Source organism: Empidonax traillii, unplaced genomic scaffold (assembly GCF_003031625.1).
Source record: "Empidonax traillii isolate 1590-97213 ecotype Southwest subspecies unplaced genomic scaffold, ASM303162v1 scaffold523:size469459, whole genome shotgun sequence".
NCBI classification, from domain to species: Eukaryota; Metazoa; Chordata; class Aves; order Passeriformes; family Tyrannidae; genus Empidonax; species Empidonax traillii.
Window position 1 is genome coordinate 275499 of NW_020955716.1, and position 21393 is coordinate 296891.

At 42.7% G+C, this 21393-nt stretch overlaps 1 protein-coding gene across 6 annotated transcripts in view; it reads left to right on the plus strand.

Moving 5' to 3' along the window:
* LOC114064174 (core histone macro-H2A.1) overlaps positions 1-16695 on the plus strand; it is a 41021-nt gene extending 24326 nt beyond the window's left edge. For 2 of the 6 annotated variants that reach the window (XM_027896971.1, XM_027896972.1), the window contains exons 6-9: positions 3070-3169; positions 8649-8738; positions 12172-12346; positions 15940-16695. In XM_027896971.1, coding sequence (XP_027752772.1) covers positions 3070-3169; positions 8649-8738; positions 12172-12346; positions 15940-16105 — 531 coding nt within the window. In that variant the 3' untranslated portion in view covers positions 16106-16695. Of the gene's footprint in view, positions 1-3069; positions 3170-4665; positions 4757-8003; positions 8106-8648; positions 8739-12171; positions 12347-15939 lie in introns of all 6 variants that reach the window. The other 4 variants (XM_027896973.1, XM_027896974.1, XR_003572700.1 and 1 more) reach the window with 3 other exon arrangements.
* The last annotated feature ends 4698 nt before the right edge of the window (positions 16696-21393 follow it).

Genomic DNA, 21393 nt, shown 5'->3' on the forward strand with positions numbered 1-21393 from the left:
AAACCTAGTTAATATGTAAATGACTGCTCATGCTACAAGTGCCATCCCAGTGGGAATGTGGTGCTGGGCACATTAACCAGCTTGTTTTTCCTGAGAGGATCAGAGGCAGAGTTGTGAGATCTCAAATCTAAGCATTAGGGTTTGGACTTTGCAAGAGACCTCAGCTTGTGGTCCTCAACAGGCATCTTCAATTTTCAGTATGAAACTCATACCAGGAAAACTTCCCAGACTTCTAAGGTAATTTTATCTGAAATAAGAAATGCAAGGCTTGGCTCAGAAAACACCCGTGGATGTGCTAAGTGCCGCCTGCATTTTACCAAACTAACATTTAATTGAAATGCCACCTGAAGTTATGTCCATTCTTTGTTGCACATGGATATGCAAGTTGTGCCTATTTATATTTGTAAAGTGGCCCTTCAGGGGATCACTTCTCCTGCCTGATACATGCTTCGTGTTACTTGGTAGTGAAATTCAGCAATTACTCATTGGAGGATTTTATTCTGATTAATTTTTTAATTGTGTTCTGGCACTTAGAAGTCTAACAGTGTATTGAGCAGTAAATGCAGAATTTAGTAAAGTAATAATTAGCTGCCAACTCATGCTATCAGTGATGGGCAGCTTTTTAAGCGTCTTGTTGTGGCTGTTAAATTGAAAGTTTAATCACCAGCTGTTTATTATGTAAATCCCATGTATGGGTGGGCTCAGGGTAAGATTTAAGATCCAAAACCAAAATGTCCCACAGCTGATAGATCTGGGGCAAGAACCTGCAGAACACAGAATTAGGGATGAAAGAGGAACATCTACAGGATGAACAAAACGTGCTTAGGAGCATACTAAAATCTCCACAAAACAGTCTTTTGGTGTGTGCATGTGTTTTGTTGTTTTGGGTTTTTTAATTTTAAAATTCACGACGTTTCTTTTAACATTTTCGGTTTGATTTGACTTTTTTTTTTTTTTTTAAACAGCAGTTGCTTGTAGTCAAACTCAAGACTCAAACTCCAGTGTGAATAACCCTCCACGTGTGAAGTGTTAAAGGATTCCAAGCTATTTGGAAAGGAAGCTCCCTTAGATTTTATTACAAATTCCCAAACAGACCCGTACTTAAAGCGCTGAATTACACTCATTTTTAGTCAAAATCACCCTATTTTGAGGGAACACAGTTTACTCAAGCAGCATATGCAAATTATATGACATTGCAGGTTTTTAAAAGAGAGAGAAGGTCAATTCATGGAATCACATGAATTAAATGGAAATTTTTTTTTTTCATAAAACCTGAATATGTGGATGGTGGCCTCCTTAAATCACCCATTCACTTGTAGGGGTTTCAGGGATTGGCTCATATTCCCTGTTAATAAATTAACATACACAAAGAAGAGTTAACTTTACAGAACATGGGTTACAAACCAGGAGAAAAAATGCAGTTATTGATGAGATAAAGTGCCATGCCTGAAGTTGTATGTTATGTTTCATAGATTGAGGGCTTTGGATTAAAAGGCAAGCCTGGCTTATCTACAGCTGGTTTCAGGACTTGCATAAACTTTCTCTTCCATAGTTGTTTTCTGTATCACCTAATCAGCCCCTGAAATAATCATTTTAAATACATGTAGGTACAAGCATAGACCGTGCTGGAATTAATGTTTCCCTAAGTGAAAAGAGTCTGGAAAATTTTTAATTTAAGTTTTAACGGTAGTAAACTTATAGCATGTGAAATCAGACTTCCCAACAGGAGCTACAAAGCAGTGTCACAACCTAAACAAAAACATCCTTTCTGGAATGACAAGGCAGGATCCTTTTGTCACCGTGGCTGGTCTGAGTTTTTTCACTGACTTCTTATTTCATATAATAGTTTGTAAGTCATGCTCAAAATATATTACCAGAAGTTAAAGTCTGCACTTCCGTATAATAATTCCATGAATTCTTTCTGTTCTTTTATAAACATGTAGTGCAGATGTGAATTAATCTCTAGATCTCCGTGCCACCCTCCTCAGTTTACTGTGTGCCCATGAGAAATCCTGATTTTGTAACAAGAAAGAAAAAAAAAAACCACGGGTGTGGGGAGAGGACTTAATGGGTGGAGTTAAAATCTCTGTTTTCCTGAGGGACAAAAGCAAATAAAACGGAACCTAGAAGGAATAAGCCCATAATATTATGTGCCTGCTTATGGTACCTCAGCAGGCACTCCCAAAGGCTGCAGGACTGTAATGAGAACGTGCTGACCACTGATAAGGAAGGAAAAAGAATCCCATCCCCTTGCTGGGGTGGAGGAATTGCTGGAGACAAGTGTGTGCTTCCTCAGAGATAGGCTGGTGTTTGCTGGCTTAAGGAAGGAGGAGCAGCAGCTTTGATCCCATTCCAGTCTGAATGGTCTCAGCACATTCCTGTAATTGATGCTTAAGGAATGCTCAGGGTGTCCTTCATCTATACTTGGAGGAGGAACAAAAGCCTCCTTTTAATGCCAAAATTAGAATCATGGAATGGTTTGGGTTGGAAGGAACCCTAAAGATGATCTCGTTCCAACCCTCCCCTGCCATGGGCAGGGACACCTTCCACCGGCCCAGGTTGCTCCAAGCCCTGTCCAGCCTGACCTTGGATGCTTCCAAGGATTCAGGGACAGCCACAGCTTCGCTGGGCAACCTGTGCCAGGGCCTGCCCACCCTCCCAGAGAAGAATTTCTTCCTAATATCAAATCTTAACCTTCCCTCTTTCAGCTTGAGGCCATTCTGCCTTGTCCTGTCACTCCATGCCCTCATGGAAAGTGCCTTTCCAGCCTTCCTGTAAACCCCCTTTAGGTACTAGATAATAATAATAATCCCAACCAGTGATCAGCACAGAACCAAAGCAGAGCTCGTTAGTAGGTACATTCCTGCCCTCCCTGTGTGAACAGTGTTTGAGTCTTGCGTTTGAGTTTTTTTGGGGGACCAAACCCCCTCCTTTACGACCTGCCTTTTATTTTGCATATTTGTTTGCAGTGATGCTATCTCCATCTGTGTTGCAAAGCTCACTTTTCTGCAGCTTCTCTGTGATTTCCCAGCTGTCCTGTTATTTCCCACCTCATGCTTTTCTTTTCAGCTGAACCTTATTCACAGTGAAATCAGTAATTTAGCCGGCTTCGAGGTGGAGGCCATTATCAATCCTACCAATGCTGACATTGACCTTAAAGATGACCTAGGTAAATGGGGCATGGGTTGACACAACTAACGGTCACATGGAAATTATGGAACTCAGAATTTACCCTCTAGGGCCTCAAACCTTCAGTAAGAGCAGAAATTCGAATCTTGCTTTGTTGAAGAAATATATTCAAAATACTCTTGTCACCGAATCCGAATTCTCACAGCCATGGCTTGTCTTCAAGCTGATTTCAGTTCAAACAAAAAGCTTTTAAATTCTTTTCCATAATGATCATATGTGACTGTTAGCTATTTTGGGGGGTTTCTTATTTGGATACTTTGAGGACTAAAATACTTTTTTGTCAGGTTGTTTTTTCAAAATAAGCAGTTTCTCCATTCTACCTGCAATCTCAGGGGTTTTTTTTCTGGTACTTAGAGTAGGCTTAAAATTTTTTAAAAGGAATTATTAAATGATGAACTGCCCCCAAATCTTTCCCATCTTGGTTTCATGTTTAATTCAGTCAAATCATGTTTCCATTATGCTTCAGTTACTCCCTGTCACTCACATTCAACTGAAAACAAATACTGATATTATACCAACAGTGAACTACCGTAGATGGTGAGTTGCTTTTAAAGCTTCTGTCTTGTTCCAGATTGAAAAGAAATCAAAAAATTCCTTCTTCAGCAGAAGTTTGTTCTTCAGCAAAAGAAAAGTTACCTTTCAAGCATTATGTACTGCATTCCCTTCTTATTTGAATATTGAATATTCTTATTTGATTACACTGTTGTCTTCTTTTTAAACTTCCTTAATGGAACACAACCTGTAATTCTACTTCTGCTGCATTTCCTGTGGGAATGTACAAAAGTAACTTAACAAGAAAAAAAAGATTTAGGAAGGCTAATTTTTAAATCAGCCTTTCTCAGAAATGTGTATCTTTACAAGTGTCTCAGCCATTCCAACACATAATTAAAAAGTATGCCTTACCTTTAAACTATAAGAACAATCCCTTGTAATTTTTTAAAGCAAATTCAGTGCAACTCTGGCTGCAAATACAAGGGGTTTTTTCTGGGTGAAGGAGACTGGCATTTTCAGAAACAAAATGATGAATTGCTTTCCATGTGAAGATTAGTGCCTGTCAGCTTATTGGTGCTGACAAAATGGAGAAACTAATTATTTTGTTTGGCTTGATGATCCCGAATTTCTTTTTTTAAACAGATTCCATATTTTAATGTCATGCTCTGTGGGGAACTGGTTGTTCTAGGTTTCTGCAAAGTGCAATGGGGCATTAGCTGATTTTAAAACTTTGGAAATGATCTCATGTGATTGCTCTGACTTGTCATTTTAACATTTATTTGATCGTGTCGTACTCAACATTCCTCCTCCTGTTTCCCTACACCCCTTTCTCTACACACACCTGCACACACAACTCAGCATTTTGGCGCAAGGTTTGGAGATGTGAAGGTAGGAAAATAATGGACGTTGGTACATGTGTAAATGTAGAGCCTGTGCTGGGTCTCTGTCCATCGTGGTTGATATCCATCTGTTTACCTGTTGTAGTTGCAAGTTGTACAGGCTGACATTGCCACGATCGACAGTGATGCTGTCGTTCACCCGACAAACTCTGACTTCTACACCGGTGGTGAAGTAGGTAATGGCAAGTTCAGCGCTGCCGAGTTTGTTTGTGTGTGCATGGTCGATCAGCAGCCACGAGCTTGGTGTAGCTACGCAGATCTGCATTTGTTTCTCGCTTCCAGCAGTCCTGACTAATCAGAGGAAGAAAGGGAGGAATTGCAAACCCAAGTAGGCGTTTGTGGGTTTTAATCACCCAACCAGGCCTTCGGCAGCACCGACAGAACGCAGCGCCAAAACGGGCAGTGCGGGAACAGTTCGTTCCGTGCAGGGCAGAGGAGCTGCCACGTTGTTGGCCTGACGTGGTGAATGCCTGGGATCTTTAGATTCCTAACCAGTTGCAGTGCACCCTCCCCGTGCCACGTTTCAGATGTTCCCATCTGGATTCACGTGCTGGATCCAGCCTGGCTGTATTTCTGAACTCTTAACAATCAACCTGATGTCGATCCCGTGACCTTCCCAGCCCTGCTCAATGGCCCACAGGCCCACGGTGATGTGACACGTTTTTCAGGTCATCTGAGGCACAGTGCTGAGAGAAGGCACGATAGAAAAGCGTGACAGACCTCTTAATTCAGCCATCACAACTGCCCCCTGAGCAGCTCTTCTCGAAGTGGTGCCCTCTGCGCATGCAGAGTTTTGGAGGATTTGGTCAGAGGGTAGCAATGCTCTCACTGAACTGCCTTGGTAACTTGAGAAGGCAAATGGCAGTTTGGGCTGGATGCAGAAGCTGCTGGTAATTCATAAAGCCGAGTGAGCTGATCCCAACCTCTGTTCTGCATCTCGTCTTAACCTCACCATCACCACGTGAATGGGCTCCCTGCACACCCCAAGGCCCTGGTTCAGTGCTGGCTTGGGGGGACACGTGTCCTGCTGCAGGGCTGGCATGTCCTACACCCCCTGCTTTTCCTGAAGGAGCTGCTTCCTGAGTAACACACAGGGAAAAGGAGCTCTGGATGGCCCGTTGAGCAGGAGCACTGTGGCTTGGCTGGCTAAAGAATATGTGGAGACATTAAAATAAAAGTGCTAAATAGCCTGTGCCTGAAGAATATGCTTGCAAAGTCTGTCAGACCCATTTAGCCAACGTGCCTGTCTCCTGCCCTGTGACAGGGAAATGCTTTGCTACCCTGCAAAGAAAATTGTCTCCCTAGGCTGGACTGCTCATTCCTTAGTGTAGGTTCCTGCTGCCTCTGACTGCTGTAAGAAAGAATAGAAGTGCACAAATGCTTAGCTTCCGATGATTAACTTTTACCCATCTAAATTTATTTTTTTAATTATTATTATTATTTTTGTTGGTTTTTTTTCCCTAACAATTTAAATGTACTGGGGGCTTATCCTGAGAATTTTAGAGCCTAAATTTCTGCTAACGCTGTTTTCAACACTGATGCCAATGCCTGCTTGGAAAGCATGAGATAATGATCTTCTTCTCATGGGAGTGACACATATTTATGCCTGTGAGCAAATAAGCTACTAACCTTGAAGCTGTGAAGCAAGACTTCCATCAAGAAACTTGCTAATGTAGTGGAAAATGGTTAAATACAGCCTGTCCTTTCCCAGATTAAGCTAATTTACAACACAGATCTCAAGTATGATTTCAATATAAACCCTCACTATTAATCAGAAGAAGAGCATAATTGAGGAGTAAATGCAGAATATCTCACTGATTCATACTTTTGCTCTTCTTTGTACTAGACCTGCAAGAAGAGAGCTCAGAGAAATAAACTGACATGGTTGTGCATTGCTTTTAATTATAAATTAATTCCCAGTAGAAGGGAAAAAGCTGATCCTTCTGGATTGAATTAAACCAAACTAGGCTAAATTCCATTAAATGTACAACAGCTTTGCAATGGCAAAGAAATGACCTACTTAATAGATCTTTGCTGTTCCTTGGTTCTGCACAAGGCTTAATTATGTTTCCCCTTGAAACAAGAGAAATTCAGGATTATGAATGTCATGGGGTTTAGGATTGATCAGAGTTCATGGACCCAGGGGGAATATAACTGGAATATACATATAAAAATATCCATGGGAATGATATGGAAATACATCCAGCAAGAGTGGAAGTGGAAGGGAAGGCTGTTTCATTCCCTCCCTATCCATTCTCCATTGGAGGGGTTTTGCAAGACCCGGGGCTCAGCCCCATGCCCTGATGGGCTCAGCCAAGGGCAGGGGGGTCTGTCTCTGCTTTTTTGGGGTCTGGGGGCTTCCAACGCTCAGTGCTGCTGTGGATCTCCTGTCCCAGCCCTCTCCTAAGACACCTTGCTGCTGTAAGTAAAGCCATTGCTGTCTTCTCCAAGAGATTTTAAGATGGTCCTTCCACTCACGTGCACTGGGATTGGTAACTTGAAGTCTCAGAAAATTCCTGGTGAGGAGTTGGGCTGAATAAGTACTTTGGCTGAGGTGTTTCTATAAAAGAGCTTAAATGAGCACAAAGAGCAAATTACGCTCTGACCTACACAGTCTGACCTTGCAATCCAGCTTTTGGCAAACCCTGTTGTGAACTGATGATGAAAAAGCCAAAGAAGAGGCATACATTTTGTAATTGTCCTCAGCTTTTGTGCCCCAAAAGCAATAAAACTCCAACTGGAAAAATAGAGGCAAGGTCAGAGAGTCAGTTTTTGAATGGAAAACAAATGCATTGTTTTCAACTTTTGGTCTTCAGTTTGGAAGAAATGTAGCACAATAAAAAGCATCTTAGTTCTTAGAGCCATCACCCAATTTAGTAAATTGAATCTTGGAGGAGGGGCTCTGCTTCCTTGAGCATATAGTATGTGCACTTCCATCAGAAAATGCATTTTTTTTCTTTCTTCATCAGTGAAAGTAAGGGGTGTCACCAAATAAATGTCTAGATCTTTAGAGATCCTAGTTCTGAATTTTTGAAAATCAGTTTTCAAAGCAATATCTCAAATCAGAGCCTTTATGCTATCACTGCTTGTACTTATCTACCTTTATAATTAATATGCACAGTGCAAAATTACGTGGGATGTTTATGTAGTTAGGAAAATGCTTTCTTGGGCTGTTGTTGTGTTTGTTTTGTTTTTTTTTAATATTAATATTTAAAACTAGAGCTGCAAAATAAGATCTAAACCATTTAGCGATGGACTGCCTTTGTAAACAGCATACCTTTGGGTTGCCCTGAAACACTGCACAGCTCTTCTCCTCCCAGAATGGCTTTGTCCAGCTCCTTAGCTGTAGTTAGAGAAGTTCATTGGAGGAATATGTTCCTTAGAGATTCTCCTGATTTCTGAGGCTCTTCCTCTTGGTTAAAGGTGGCTCAACAAGCTGGGCAGTTACCAAGTAAAGCAGCCCGCTGCACTCACGAGACTGTTTCATTCCTGGGGCCACCTGTTGGGGTCAGGGACCAAGATCAGGTGAGTTTCAAATTCTTATTGTGGCAAATGGCTCTTTAAAAGCGATTTGTAAGAGGAGAGGGGAAATGAATCCTAGGGGAAGGAGTTAGGAAGCTTCAACCGCTCCTGAGCTAGTACATTCCTCTGGAACATTGCACACTGAGAGATGCTCGTGATCAGGAAGGAGGTAGGGATGTCATGTCCAATGTTTTGACAGTAAAATCAAGTCTGAAAATGTTAGCAAGGGATACCAGTGTGAGGTTTTTGGGGTTGATAGAGTTGTCTTTTTGTTTTTTTTCTTTCTGTTGTCATTGTTCTTAATGATTAGCTAATTCTCAAGTCCCAAAAGGTTTAGATCTTACTTTGCAGTCCCCAAAAAAAAAAAAAAAAAAAAAAAAAAAAAAAAAAAAAAAAAAAAAAAAAAAAAAAAAAAAAAAAAAAAAAAAAAAAAAAAAAAAGTTTGGGCAGAAATCTCTAGAGTGATGTAATAAAAAATAATGATGAGTAACATGTCTGCTGTGAAAAGCTGAGGTGAGAGGAGTAAACTATCAATTCTCTGTTCAGGGAGCACTTTGGAAAAGAAAGGCGGGAAGGAATTTGTGGAAGCTGTCATTGAGCTCCGCAAAAAGAACGGGCCCCTGGACATTGCTGGAGGTGAGGCTGCGGTCCGGGAACCCAACCCCAAACCCAAACCTAGACCTGAACCCAAACCTAGACCTAAACCCAAACCTGAACCTGTACCCAAACCTAGACCTAAACCCAAATCTAGACCTGAACCCAAACCTGAACCTGTACCCAAACCTAGACCTGAACCCAAACCTAGACCTGAACCCAAACCGAGACCTGAACCCAAACCTGAACCTATACCCAAGCCTAGACCTGAACCCAAAGCCAAGCCTGAACCCAAACCTAGACTTGAATCCAAGCCTAAACCTGAACCCAAACCCAAATCTAGATCTGAACCCAACCCCAAACTGGAACCCAACCCCAACCTGAACACAAACCCAAACCTGAACCCAAATCCAACCCCAACCTGAACCCAAACCCAGACCTTCACCACTCTGGCTCACAGCCAGAGCCAAGCTCCTTCTACCCCAGCTCTGAGCTCCTACTGTCTGAGGCAGCTTTTATGGCTTACGTGCTGTTTGTGTTCTCCACATACACACGTTGCATCATAAACAACCTTTACCAGGGCATGTGGGCAGTGATGTAATGCTGCAAGTAAAAGCTGTTCACAGGTACGTGCACACACAGCGAACATTGCTCATTAAGGGCACAGTTCAGAAAAGCAATTAATGAGATGCTTATTTTTTGAGCCCAACTCTGTTAAAACATCTGCTTTGCTGAAATGCCGCTGACTTTCACTGAACTTAAGCACGTGCTTAAAGTTCAGCATCTGCTTGGGTGCTTGGTTCAGTCAGTGCCAAAATCATCACTGTAAAAGCTTACGACTTTTTGATGCCTAGTTATCAAAATTTATGTAATATCGGAGCAAAATCTACTATGTGAGTAATAAAGTTTGATAATGGCAATATATAATTTTACACCATCTGTGAAATTGCTGATCCATGTTGTTCATATAGAAGGCTGATTCTGCCATCTGTGTTTATGCTATAAAAATAAATACAGTGTGTGCAGTTTTGTAAACGAATCCTAACTACAGCCGAAGGGGAGATGTAAGAATTCAGCTCTGACAGGAAAAATTACAACTGTTTACTTCTGCTGCTTAATACTTTGGGGGGTTTTTTTCCCCTTACTTTTTAAAAATTTTAATAAGTTTTTGTTGGAATTTTTGTTCTGTAAAAAATTATGTAGAATCAATTACTCAGTTTGGGGTGTTTTTTTTTTAAATCTTCTTTATAATATTACTCACTGGTCCAGACCAAACTGCTCCAAAGAGGTGTCAAGTTGGAAAGCAAAGTTTGTTTTTCTCAGGCATCAGTGCACCCCTCAGACCTGGGGGCTGCTTTTCCAGTCCTACTCCAGGGAGCTCTGTGTTGCACCGGGAGAAACTGGCTGGTAGGGAATTGTTGGAGGACTCCAGAGCAGAATTGATGCACATCAGTTTCTCAGTCCTGTGGTTATCCACTTTTCAGATTTCTCAGTTATGGGGCTATTCCTTTAATCTGCCAATAACCAGGATCCCTACCTGGTAACTGGCACAGAACGTGCCCATGGTTCACTTTCTGTTTCTTACTTCTCCTTCCAGAGCATTTGCATTTGAAGTAAGGGACAGCTGCTCCTGGTAATGAACAGTTGTCCTCATCAGAATCCTAATGAGTTAATTAATGACTACCCCAGAAAACAATCCCTGAGAAATATTAAAGCTGGTGATGTGTATCAATACAGCGTTCTGTTCTTTCAGGATGAAGATGATAGCCACATTTCACATCTGACTAGAGATATGTCAGCTGCTTTTAATAGATTTTTCTTGGGTTTATGATGTATTCTGAATCTGCCAACACTTCAGTTGCACATTATGACAAATTAACATTGCCTAACACTGAGGCTATTCAACATGTTGGGACTGCAAACCCATAAGAACATAAATGCTTGTGCTTCCATTGTCCTTCAGAATGTTCTGGTTAACCCCTGGTCAGGATGCCATATGACAAAGTCTATTTTCTCTTTTCCTGCAGCAGCCATGGGATAGTATCCATATGTGGTGATCATGTGCCAAGAGTTATTTCTACTATACTTAAATAACAAAATGCCTCATAAACATTCCAGAATGGCGTGGAGCCTTTCAGACCTTTGCAAAGCTGATTTTTTAATTTTTTTTTTGTTTTGTTTTTAAAACTTATTGGTATTTTTATTATGGTTTTTTTTTGAAGACATAAGCTGCCATCTTCTACTTACCCTTTTTGTGGGGTATTTTAGGGGCTGACTCTTCGGGAAGGTTCCCTGTGTGAGATTTCAGCTGGATGTTTTTCTGCCCTCAGCTTGCTGTTAGGGTGGTTTTCTCCTTCCTCCCCCCCTCTTTTTCTTTTGGTTTGTTGTTTTTTTTTGTTTTTTTTTTGACAAACCCAAGCTACAACTTTTTATTTGCAACCACAGCCCTGGGAGTTGGGAAATGGCAGAGATCCTCCTCCCCTGCCTTCTGGCAGGCAGAGCACAGCCTGTTGTTGCTCTGCGGTGGGAAGTGGTGAACCCAGAGCATGTTCTCCTGCAGGGAAGGCAGAGAATCCCTGGCTGTCAGCAGTTTGTAGGAAGGTTCTGCTGCATCTCCTTAGTTCCCTGCATGTCCGTGGTTGTGCTGTTGTGCTAAGATACAATTAGCATGCTAAAAATCCTTCATTTCGGGGCACATAGAAGGCCTGGCCTGTTGATACATGAACAGTGTGAATCAAACATTGCAGATCTCTCCAACAGCCTGTCAAGAATGTGATGAAAGAGAGAGACTACAAAACTAAACCCAGCATTGTTCCAGTGGTCTTGGATGACCCCTACACGCAAAAAAAGCTCTAATAAGGCCAGGCCCAAAGTCTTGAAATCACACAAAATGTCTTCATTACAGTTGCTCAGAAACAAAAGTGGAAATGAAGCCAAAGTCTTAATTCACCTCTTTTCCAGCCTTCCTTAGGGGTTTGCAGAGCACTGAACTGCTCCAGTTTGGGCTGTGGGGTGATTAGAAGTGAGCTGAGCAATCTGTGCATTTACCAGCTGAAGGTCACCCAAGTCATAACTCCATGTGCCTGTCCACCATCCTGATACATCCTGGGGTAAACCAAACCAAAGCAAGATCATCCCTTGACCAGGTTAACATTCTGACAGATACTGCCCTTTTCCTCAGACAGTCCCCAGTATAAATGTGCTTCCTTTGATGGCAGCCCTGAATTCTTGCTCTCTCTAAAATAAGCTCTATCAGAGCTATGATTCATAAATTATCACGGCAGAGTACAGCTGGAAATGGAAAATACAAAGTCTCTGTAATGATGTTGTATTTTAAGGCTGTGTGATTTGTAATCCAAAACATCCACAGGATCTAAGGGAATGTCTGTTGATTGTTTGCTATTTTAATCACACATGCACTCCTTTAATCCTGAGGAGAGGAAAGCAATAACGTTTCACTTTCGATTCTCCCTAGCTGTTGTCAGTGCTGGCCATGGACTGCCTGCAAAATTTGTGATCCACTGTAACAGCCCAGGCTGGGGCTCAGACAAATGTGAGGAGCTGCTGGAAAAGACAGTGAAGAACTGCTTGGCCCTGGCTGATGAAAAGAAGCTGAAATCAATCGCGTTCCCTTCCATTGGCAGTGGCAGGTAAGGCTGTTTGGGGCCAAACAGGTTACATTCCCTGAGTGCCATCCCATGTTCCAGTCCCTTCCCCTGTACAAAACCCATTGCTACAATGCTGACTCTTTTCTTCTTTAAATCAGTTCCCTAAATTGATTTCTTCATATAAATTGGGGATGTGGAAGAGGACATGAAGAAATGTCTTTATGTCTTTAGGATGGCCAAAGACATGGCTTGGTGCTTGTTTAAGGAGCAAACCTCAAGTGCCTTAATTCTTACGATTTGCAGAGTCACTTCAAGCTCTCACTCAAAATCCATAACCTGAATTCCATGCAGTTTACATCATGGGACTATTTCAGTTAAAATAATTTAAAAAAAAAAAAGACTTTAAAAACCTCTGCCAAGGTCTTTGAAAGCCAAAGCCTAAAGTTCAAGTCCTCTGGCTTTGTACAGGGTGCTGAGTGCCTTTGAAAGTTGGATTAAGTGTTCTTAAAGAATATGGACTGACTGCACCTTTAATCTGAGGCTCTTGGGTTTGGGGTGCAGGGGGAGGTTTGGAGCTCTTGGCCCTCAGTGATGGCTCAGTGTGAAGAGCAAGGGCCCAATCCAGGCTAAATTACACAGTTGTGTCTCTCGCCCTGAAAAACTGCCCTTCTTGAATGTGCCATGAAAGAAGTTGGCTGATGTACAGCAAGAATGTTCTTCCTATTGTGCTGTGTTGCAACAGTAGATGAATTCCTGCATATTCTGTGGGCTAGAAGAGAAATCAGGATTTGAGCTTCTGGGTGAATGACAATGAAGAAACAGAAGTTTCATTAGGATAATGGATTTTAAAAACTTGCACCAGACAAATCTCCAGCTAAGGTTAATTTGCATGGGTGTCATTTTAAGGAGATAACTTGTGGGGAAATATAGCAGAGGGTTCATAGTAAGCTGGTGAATTAGCTGTCAGGGTCACAGGCTGGTCAGGACGCAGGGAAGCTCTGAATCACTCCTTGGGAGAAACTCCCTCCATGGACTGCAGTGGAACTGTGGAATTGGTGATGTAAAAGTGAGACTGTTTAAAGTATCTTCCACAGAGCCCCTTCTTTCCTGGATAGCTCCCAGCAAGGAACCATTCCCAGCCCTTGTTGTGAAGGAGGTGATTGGTACTGGAAGATGATGAAACCTTGAATAAAATCAGCAGATTCCCATTCTGTTATGAAATCTGGGTACTGACAGGCAGGATCTGTGGGGAGCTCTCAGCCTGCTTTGTGCACGTCATTCTCACTCCAGCCAGCTGAAGTGGTGCTTTTAAAAGATGGAGAGGAATCAAAAGGCCTGGAGTAATAAATGAGGCTATGTATTTTCCCTTCTTTCTCTTAATTAGAGATACTCAAGCATAAATTAATTTTGGAGGGAGCAGTCTGTATTCTGACAATACTCTCTACTTGTTTTTATGAAGTCTAAAGAGTTTAAAAAAATAAAAGTAAAGCTTTAAAAGATAGCAAATGCCAAAGACACCAAATGTATGCAGCTGTTGTAGTACAGACATCTGTCACACAGACATCACCCAATAAACCCACATAAACAGCTTCATTCTCTTTTATAGTTGAGGAATGGGATTACATGAGGGCAGTTCAAATAAATCACAGGGGGAAATAAAATAGCATTCACTGGGCCAGATGCTCAGCTACAGCCAACTTGTGGAAAGCACAACTTGGGTGCTGTTCAGAGGTAGCCTGGAGTTCAGTCTGGTTGGGCCATCAGGAGAAAAGGGAGAGTTAGGGATTGGACATGAAGTCATCCTTGGGGTAGGGATTTCATTCTGAGGCTCTGACTTTGATTGGAATCGACACTGGTTTGGCTGAAGTCTCAAACTGCCTTTTCACAGGGGTTTAACTCAGGCCAGTAGATCGATGCAAGGGGCTTCTGTTGCTTGCAGCCCACACGTGGCCATCAGGCCAGCACCTTTCTGCTGATTTTTCTTTCCTCTTTCTTTTGGGAGAGGGGTCCTGAGTAATGTACTGTCAGTTTATGCCCTGACTTTGATGCTGCATCACAGTCTCTGCTCAGGAGCAAAACTCCTGACAGATCTCTTCAGTGTATGCCAGGTTTTTTATGCATTGATAAGAGACCTGCAAGTGCTCAGGTGTGCAGGCTGCTGAGTCTGTGTCTCTGTGTAAGCTGACAGCAGGAAGCAGCTCCTATGTCAGAACTGCTCTCAGCTGATTAACTTGTCACACAGCTGATTCTCCCTGACCAGCTCATTGGGCTTTGGAAGAGCACAAGGGGGTTTTTTTCCACAATGCTTTGTCCTTTTCTATTTTTCCTCTTCAACAGAAGAAAAAAATGGGGCATTTTCAGAAAAGAGAAAGCAGCGTGAGCTGTTTCATGCCATCGTTTTTGAAACAGCACCAGCATTATCTTCAGGCAGCATGTATAATGTCCCACTGCAGGCAGGACTGCCACAGAACTGCTCTCAGAGAGTATTTGCTGGTAAGGCAGTGTGCAGTAAGTGGGCCATGACACAGGCAGTTGCCCTTCTCATTTTGTGTGTTGCAGCATAGAATGAGAGGGAGAGTCCAACAGTGTTTTTTGATCAGTGTGGTGCTTCAGTGAGCAAGTCCTGAGTGATGTTCAGCTGTTAGTGCCAGAGCAGAATTTAGCCCAGCTTCTTTGAACTGCTGAGGAAACTCTGAGAAACTCAGCCATCTGTGTGATCTGTAAATTATTTGTAGTATTAGCAGTACCCAGTTTATAATGGGGAGCACTGACTATCACACATCTGTAAGTGCATGCCAAGGAACCAGGTGATGCTCAACAGGCTTTTTTACATTCTTTTTGGGTGCTACTCCTAAGGGTGTTCTTGTCCCATCCCCCTTAGCCTGGTTACTGCAGCACATGTCCCTGAGGCTGGGGGAGGGCTCACAGTTTGTCCATGGCCTGGGTGAGCAGTGCTCAGGTGTAACAGCAGCAAAGCTCAGGCCAGGTTACCAGGTGTAATTTCAGGAGTCTGCCATGACCTATAAAACTCACAGTTCGGGTCACAGCTTTGCTCAGACCATCCTACTTGTGCTTGACCTGTTTTAGAGATTAGATGAAACTTTCAGGCGAAGGCTAATAAGTAAAAATAAAATAAAAACTGTTAAATAAAAATAAAATAAAAACTCATTCTGTCTTCCTTTTCAATCTGCAGCAGGGCCGTACAAGTAACTTTATCTTGTGCTTAATTAACCAGTGATGGTGGTATGAATGTTGGGTCTTTCCGTGTTTCATTTTCTACATCAAGCTGTCTGTCCCTTCTTATTTTTCTTTTTTGGTTGCTTTGCTCTCAGGACAGGTTCAACTCTGCATCTCCAACATCTGCACTGCTTTCCTGAACACATCAGGCTCTTGTTTTACTTGTCTGTTAAATGGGAATAACTGACCCATCAGGTATCATAAGGTTCAACCCATTGATGTGGGTGGCTGTATTTTGGGAATGTGTTTCTTCTGTTTGAACATCTTAAGCCTTGCCTAAACAAACAAGTTTGTAGCTCCTAATTCAGCCTGTACACACTGAGAAAAGCTGGAGCCCTAAAGGTTAAGGCTGGTTCAGCAAGTCATGATCTTTTTTTTTTTTTTATTTCCCTCTCTAGAAACGGCTTCCCAAAGCAAACAGCTGCTCAGCTGATCCTGAAAGCCATCTCCAGCTACTTTGTGTCAACAATGTCCTCTTCAATCAAGACTGTGTACTTCGTGCTCTTCGACAGTGAGAGTATAGGGATCTACGTGCAGGAAATGGCCAAACTAGATGCCAACTAAGCCCCAAAAGCTGCAGTACCAGCCCCCTCCTCCCCCCATCGTCCTCCCCACATCCTTAACTCATTGTGAAGCAGAGCATCCCTTATTTTAAATTTTGCTCATCTAGGGGGAATAAAGTTGGGGGGATTTTTTTTTTGTTGTTTTGTTTTGGGATTTATTTTTGTTTGTTTGTTTGTTTTGTTTTTACTTTCTAAACTGTTTTATGTTGGCACTGATAGTTAGCATTACTGCTGTTAATGCACTGTACCCCAGGCATCGTCTGAACTTAGTGTAATCTAGGAGATTTTATAGTTTTATTTTAATGAAGTATGGATCAAGCAGGAAGCTGTTATAGGAGTATGTAGTCTTTTACTTGTGAAAGAAACAGGCCAACCCTATTTTGTAACTGTGTCGTGGTGCTTTATCAATACATCGAGTGGCGTTCCTTTCATTTTTTAAAAGAACAGATGCTATAAACCTAATTTGTGTTTGTTTATTGTCTTAATGAGGAATCTGGAAGAAGAAAAAAAAATACAGAAACCCTGTTGTCCTTAATTATATTTACAATTTTGAAACTGTGTGAATTGATTTAGTAAAATGTTTGAACTGTTGCTCTCGCTGCACTTGGATTAATTTTTCCCCGAAGACTTCATTTCCTAAGTAAGTTCTGAAAAGTTACCTCTGAGAGGGATGAGAGCAGATCACAAAGAGTGACCTGGAAATTTGGAGATGCCGAGCCCTCTTCCCTGTGCTGGCTGGATCTGTGTGTGCTCAGTGACACTCACAGCTGGGTTTTTTTCCACAGAGTGTTCAGACTTCCCAGTTATTGCTTCAGATCCTCCTGTTCAGAATGTGCCCTAATTGCCTCTTCATTTTGGGAGGTTGAAGCCTTTTAGATCAAGCAAGGCCTAGGATTTTTTTGAACTAGTTCCAGTCGTTTAATATTGGCCTGTTTGAAGCCATTTTGTATTTCTTCCAAATATTTATGAGCCCTGTTTGTATTGGTGGCCATATCCTTTGCACAGCTGAAATCCATACCAACATAAACCTTTATGGAAGCCACTTGGGTTTGTACTCTGAGAAGAAAAGAGGTTCCACTTTTAAAAGCTGTTGCATGTGGATGCTGCTCTGAGGGAGGCAGCTCTTCCTTTGAAGTTTTAGCTGCTTTCGAGGTAGTGGACATACGTTTTCCATCTCTGTTGAAAACTTCATTTGCTGATTAAAAGAGTATTTCACACCCTCTCTGGGTTGATCCAGAGCAATGAATGAGTGGACCAAGTCTGACTGACTTTTCAGTAAGCTCAGGAATACCAAACATTGAAAACGTGTGGCTTGAACTCCTCCAACACTTTGGGGTTTATGTGTAGAAATCTAAATATTTGGAGCCTTCAAGTGTAGAGGAGCAACAGCACCAACAACAGAAGCCAACATTTAAAATACAAAATTAGAGTGTAATTCTAAATATATAGCCAAATAAAAGGAGCAAAGAGTAAATTAATTTTGTGCCTCAATACATAAAGTATGGCCAAAATGCATGTGGTGCATTCCTCGAAGGCAGCAGCTCAAGGGGCAGTAAATGCAATAAGGTGCAGTATTTCAGTATTTAATTGTGAAGCATCTGTTACTGCAGTTGCATTGATCCTTGGAGTGAAAGAAAACTGAACCTGCACTTTCCCCAGATTTCACTAGATGTCACTAAAAGGATTGGAAAATAGAAGAAATCATGGGTGAGGGAACACTTGGTGTGAGAAGGGCCCTAATTTTTTTCAGCACAAGGGGGGTTTTTAACACTGAAGGAAAGTGCACATCACAGAGTGTACAGATTGCAGCTTCCTGGGCTCTTTTCACTGTACAATTTACTACACTGCCTAAATTCTCACTTTTTTTAAAGTCTCATTAATGTCCACAGGAGGAATGTTTCTCCACAGGTATTTTCTAAGTAGTTAAAAGTGCAGCCTCCAATGGCATTCAGTAGATCCTTTCCACTCTTAACACCGTGCTGGGAGGGCCAACTTTTGTCCTTCAGCTAGAAAATCCCAAAGCAAACTACTGTAATTCAAATCACATGGACTTGCTTCTCCTGGCCTCACATCTCATCTGCTTGTTCAGCTGCTGCTCCATAAATAGCTCAGCTGCTTTCATTGGGATCCCCTGTGATGGGCCATTGTGGTTACTGGGATTCTGGTCCTTTTGGGAGAAAATACAAGCCCAGAATGGTTTGAACCACCACACTGCTTGTCCCCACCTCACCTGTGGCCAGGTGAGTGCCTGCAGGAGTGTCCCAGTCCCTGCCATGGCTCTGCCTCACTGCTGGTGTTCTCCCACCTTTCCCGCTGCTCCGAGGTCCCAAAATCCAGCAGGTTCTGTCAGGAGAGATCCCAGAACAAGCTTGAACTCAGGTAGCCCAAGGAGATTATGGCATATAGTCAAGAACCTAAAAAGTAACACGGCAGGTTACACAATATAAATGAAAAACAAGAGGAGAAGTTCCTGCTAAAGTGTGTGCTGTGGGACAGCTTTACTTTGGGAATCTCCCTGGCATTTTGCTTGTTAGAGCCAAACATGCAAGCTCCACTTGTTGAAAAAAAAAAGACTGATCCCACTTTGGGAAGGCCACAGCTGGAAAAGTTCTAGTTGTTTAATAAGTTATGGATCTATTTTTAAAATAATCTCATTTTAGATTAATAAACCATCTGAAAACTGAGCTCTCCTGTGGCTCCCGGGGTACTAAATATGGTCCCTCCCCACCAGGGTGCTTTTGTGCTGCTCACCTGTGGGTACTGAGTTCATCCAAGAACTCACTGTCTCCTCCACACCCCTGCCCTGAAGGCAGTGTCCATCTTCACACCTGTCCATCTTCACACCTCAGCCACACCCAAACTCATCCCCTTTCAGGGGAAGGACAGCCCTGCTGGGGGGAGGTCCCGTTGTTTTCTGCCCATTAGGACACGCCAACATTCTGCAGCACCTTCCAGAGAGGTCTGACACCTGCTGAGGGTGCTGGCCTTCCTCACGAGGCTCCATCCAGCTGGTTATTTCCAGGTTGTTTTGGATTTCCATTTAGTACATGTACATTTCCAAAGAAACACCTGTAAGTGGGGTTATAACCTCAGACATCAGCTGCCAGACACACAGGATGAGACTTTCTGAGCCCACAGTGAGTTGCTCCTGCAGTGGTTTTTTTCCCCAGGCATTGATCGTGTTTCCCACAGACTAATTAGCACTCTGATCATCTACTGCATGACTTCTCTCCTCTGCTGCCCATTGTTGCCTGAACATCCTCTTAATCACAAGATTGCAGCACTGGGACAACAGCAGAACATCTGTTCTCCAGAGGTTTGCCACCAAAAATGCTTCCAAGTACAGGATTTAATCACAGTTGTGCAGTGTCATTCAAAGGCTCATTGGGAGCAGCATCAACATAAAATCACGAGGATAATATGAAAATATAAAAAAGGTGGGTGTTAATAGCTAGATAGGAGAGGTTGTGAATTTTCAGCCACCAAATGTACTATGGAAGAGTCACTGAAATGGCTGTGGTTTTGTGCAGGTGTGAGGAAGGAACTGGAGTGGAATTGGAGTGACTAAGTGTGAGCAAAGCCCTTTTAGAAATGCTTCTTTCAGTAAGAAGGGGAATTGGGAACCTTTCTATTTGTAAACTCACCAAAAAGCAGAGTAGAATCATAGAATGGTTTGGGTTGGAAGGGACCTTTGAGCTCATCTCAAAGCTCATCTCAGTCCAACCCCCTGCCATGGGCAGGGACACCTCCCCCTGGTCCAGGTTCCTCACAGCCCAGTCCAACCTGGCCTCAAATACCTCCAGGGATGGGGAGTCCTGAGGGCGTAAGAATTCAGAGAAAGCACCCCAAGAGGGAAAGTAACACAGACAAGAAGACATCAGAACCACAGTCAGGCTGAAACAACCAGCAAGGCAAAAGTTTACGGAAAGATAAGGCTCTGGTGTTGCAGCATTCATTAGCACCAAGTTTTTGTGAGCTCCCTTCCCCTTGATCCCAGCTAAAATTGGGTTTTCTAGGCTGAGAGACAGCACTGACAGGAGCTGCAGGTGGCAGGCTGGGAGATGAGGTCTGGAGCCTGTGATAACTAGTCCCATACTCTGCTCGGCGCTGCTTTTGCAGAGGACAGTAATGCCCGCAGTTGGAACAGCAACTCGAAGGAAGCAGCATAATTGATAGGCCTGAAGAGTGCAGGTAAGTAGGAGGATTGTATTTATATCCCTGGCATGAAACCCAAAGGGAACCAGGCTATTGCACACTGGCTGAAGTGCTTGAAAATTGCCACCGATTCCTTTTCGTGTCGAGTTCTGCGGAGATTTACTCCGTTCCTCCACAGAATCCCACTTAATGCCTCCACAACTCATGTTTAACCATTATCACCAGCAACCTGCTCATAAATGCTCCTTCCTTGTTAGATTCCACGACCAGGAATCAAGGGGAGATGATACTGCTGTTTCCTAATACAAAGGAAGGAGCGACAACACTTCACAGCACAGCCCATAAAATCCCAACTCTTCCTCACTTTTTCACCAGCCTGGTTAACGGCAGAAATTTGATATTTTTTGTACCTTGAAATGACTAACCTTCTTAGGCTTAGGAGAATAAATTAAACTTGAGCCAAAGTACGCCTCAGCTGCAGCAATGGGCAGATTGATTTGCTTTCCATCTGGGAGATTAAATTCCACTGCCAAAAAAATGGCACCAGCATAATTAGCTGTCAGTCAAGTTGCAAAGAGACAGACTATGTGGGATAATTGAAAGCCCTGCAGCTTCTCATTACATACTACAGTAGCCCTATTTGCAAATTTCCACCTTGAGGAGGTTCTCCCAACGTGGTCAGGATTGTTCTCATTCCTCCTGGCACGTTCTGCGGAAGTGAAATGGGAGGATTGTGCAGGGACGGATTAATTTTAAGTAACTCGCTTAACCTAAGTTGGTTATAATATATTTGTCAACAGCCCCTGACAGCTCCACTAGGCTTTAATTGCAAACAAATCCAAACAGCTACAAGGAAGTGGTACATCTTCCACTCTGGCTGTGCCCAAGGGACACCTTTACAGGCATAAAAATCACCTCCCTCCTTTTCCCCTTTCTTTTTTCTCCGTGCACTGTCCCTCCCTCAGGAATCCCCTTATTCAGCAAATTGTAATTCATAATGAACCCATCAGGATGAGACATTACAAACATGTACCTTTCATAAAATAATGAACTCTCTTTTTTTCCTCCCCCATTTCCCGAGGCTTGAGCAGCTTCAGCCGCTGCTGAGCGTGCAGGAAAGTTTAGAATCCTAGA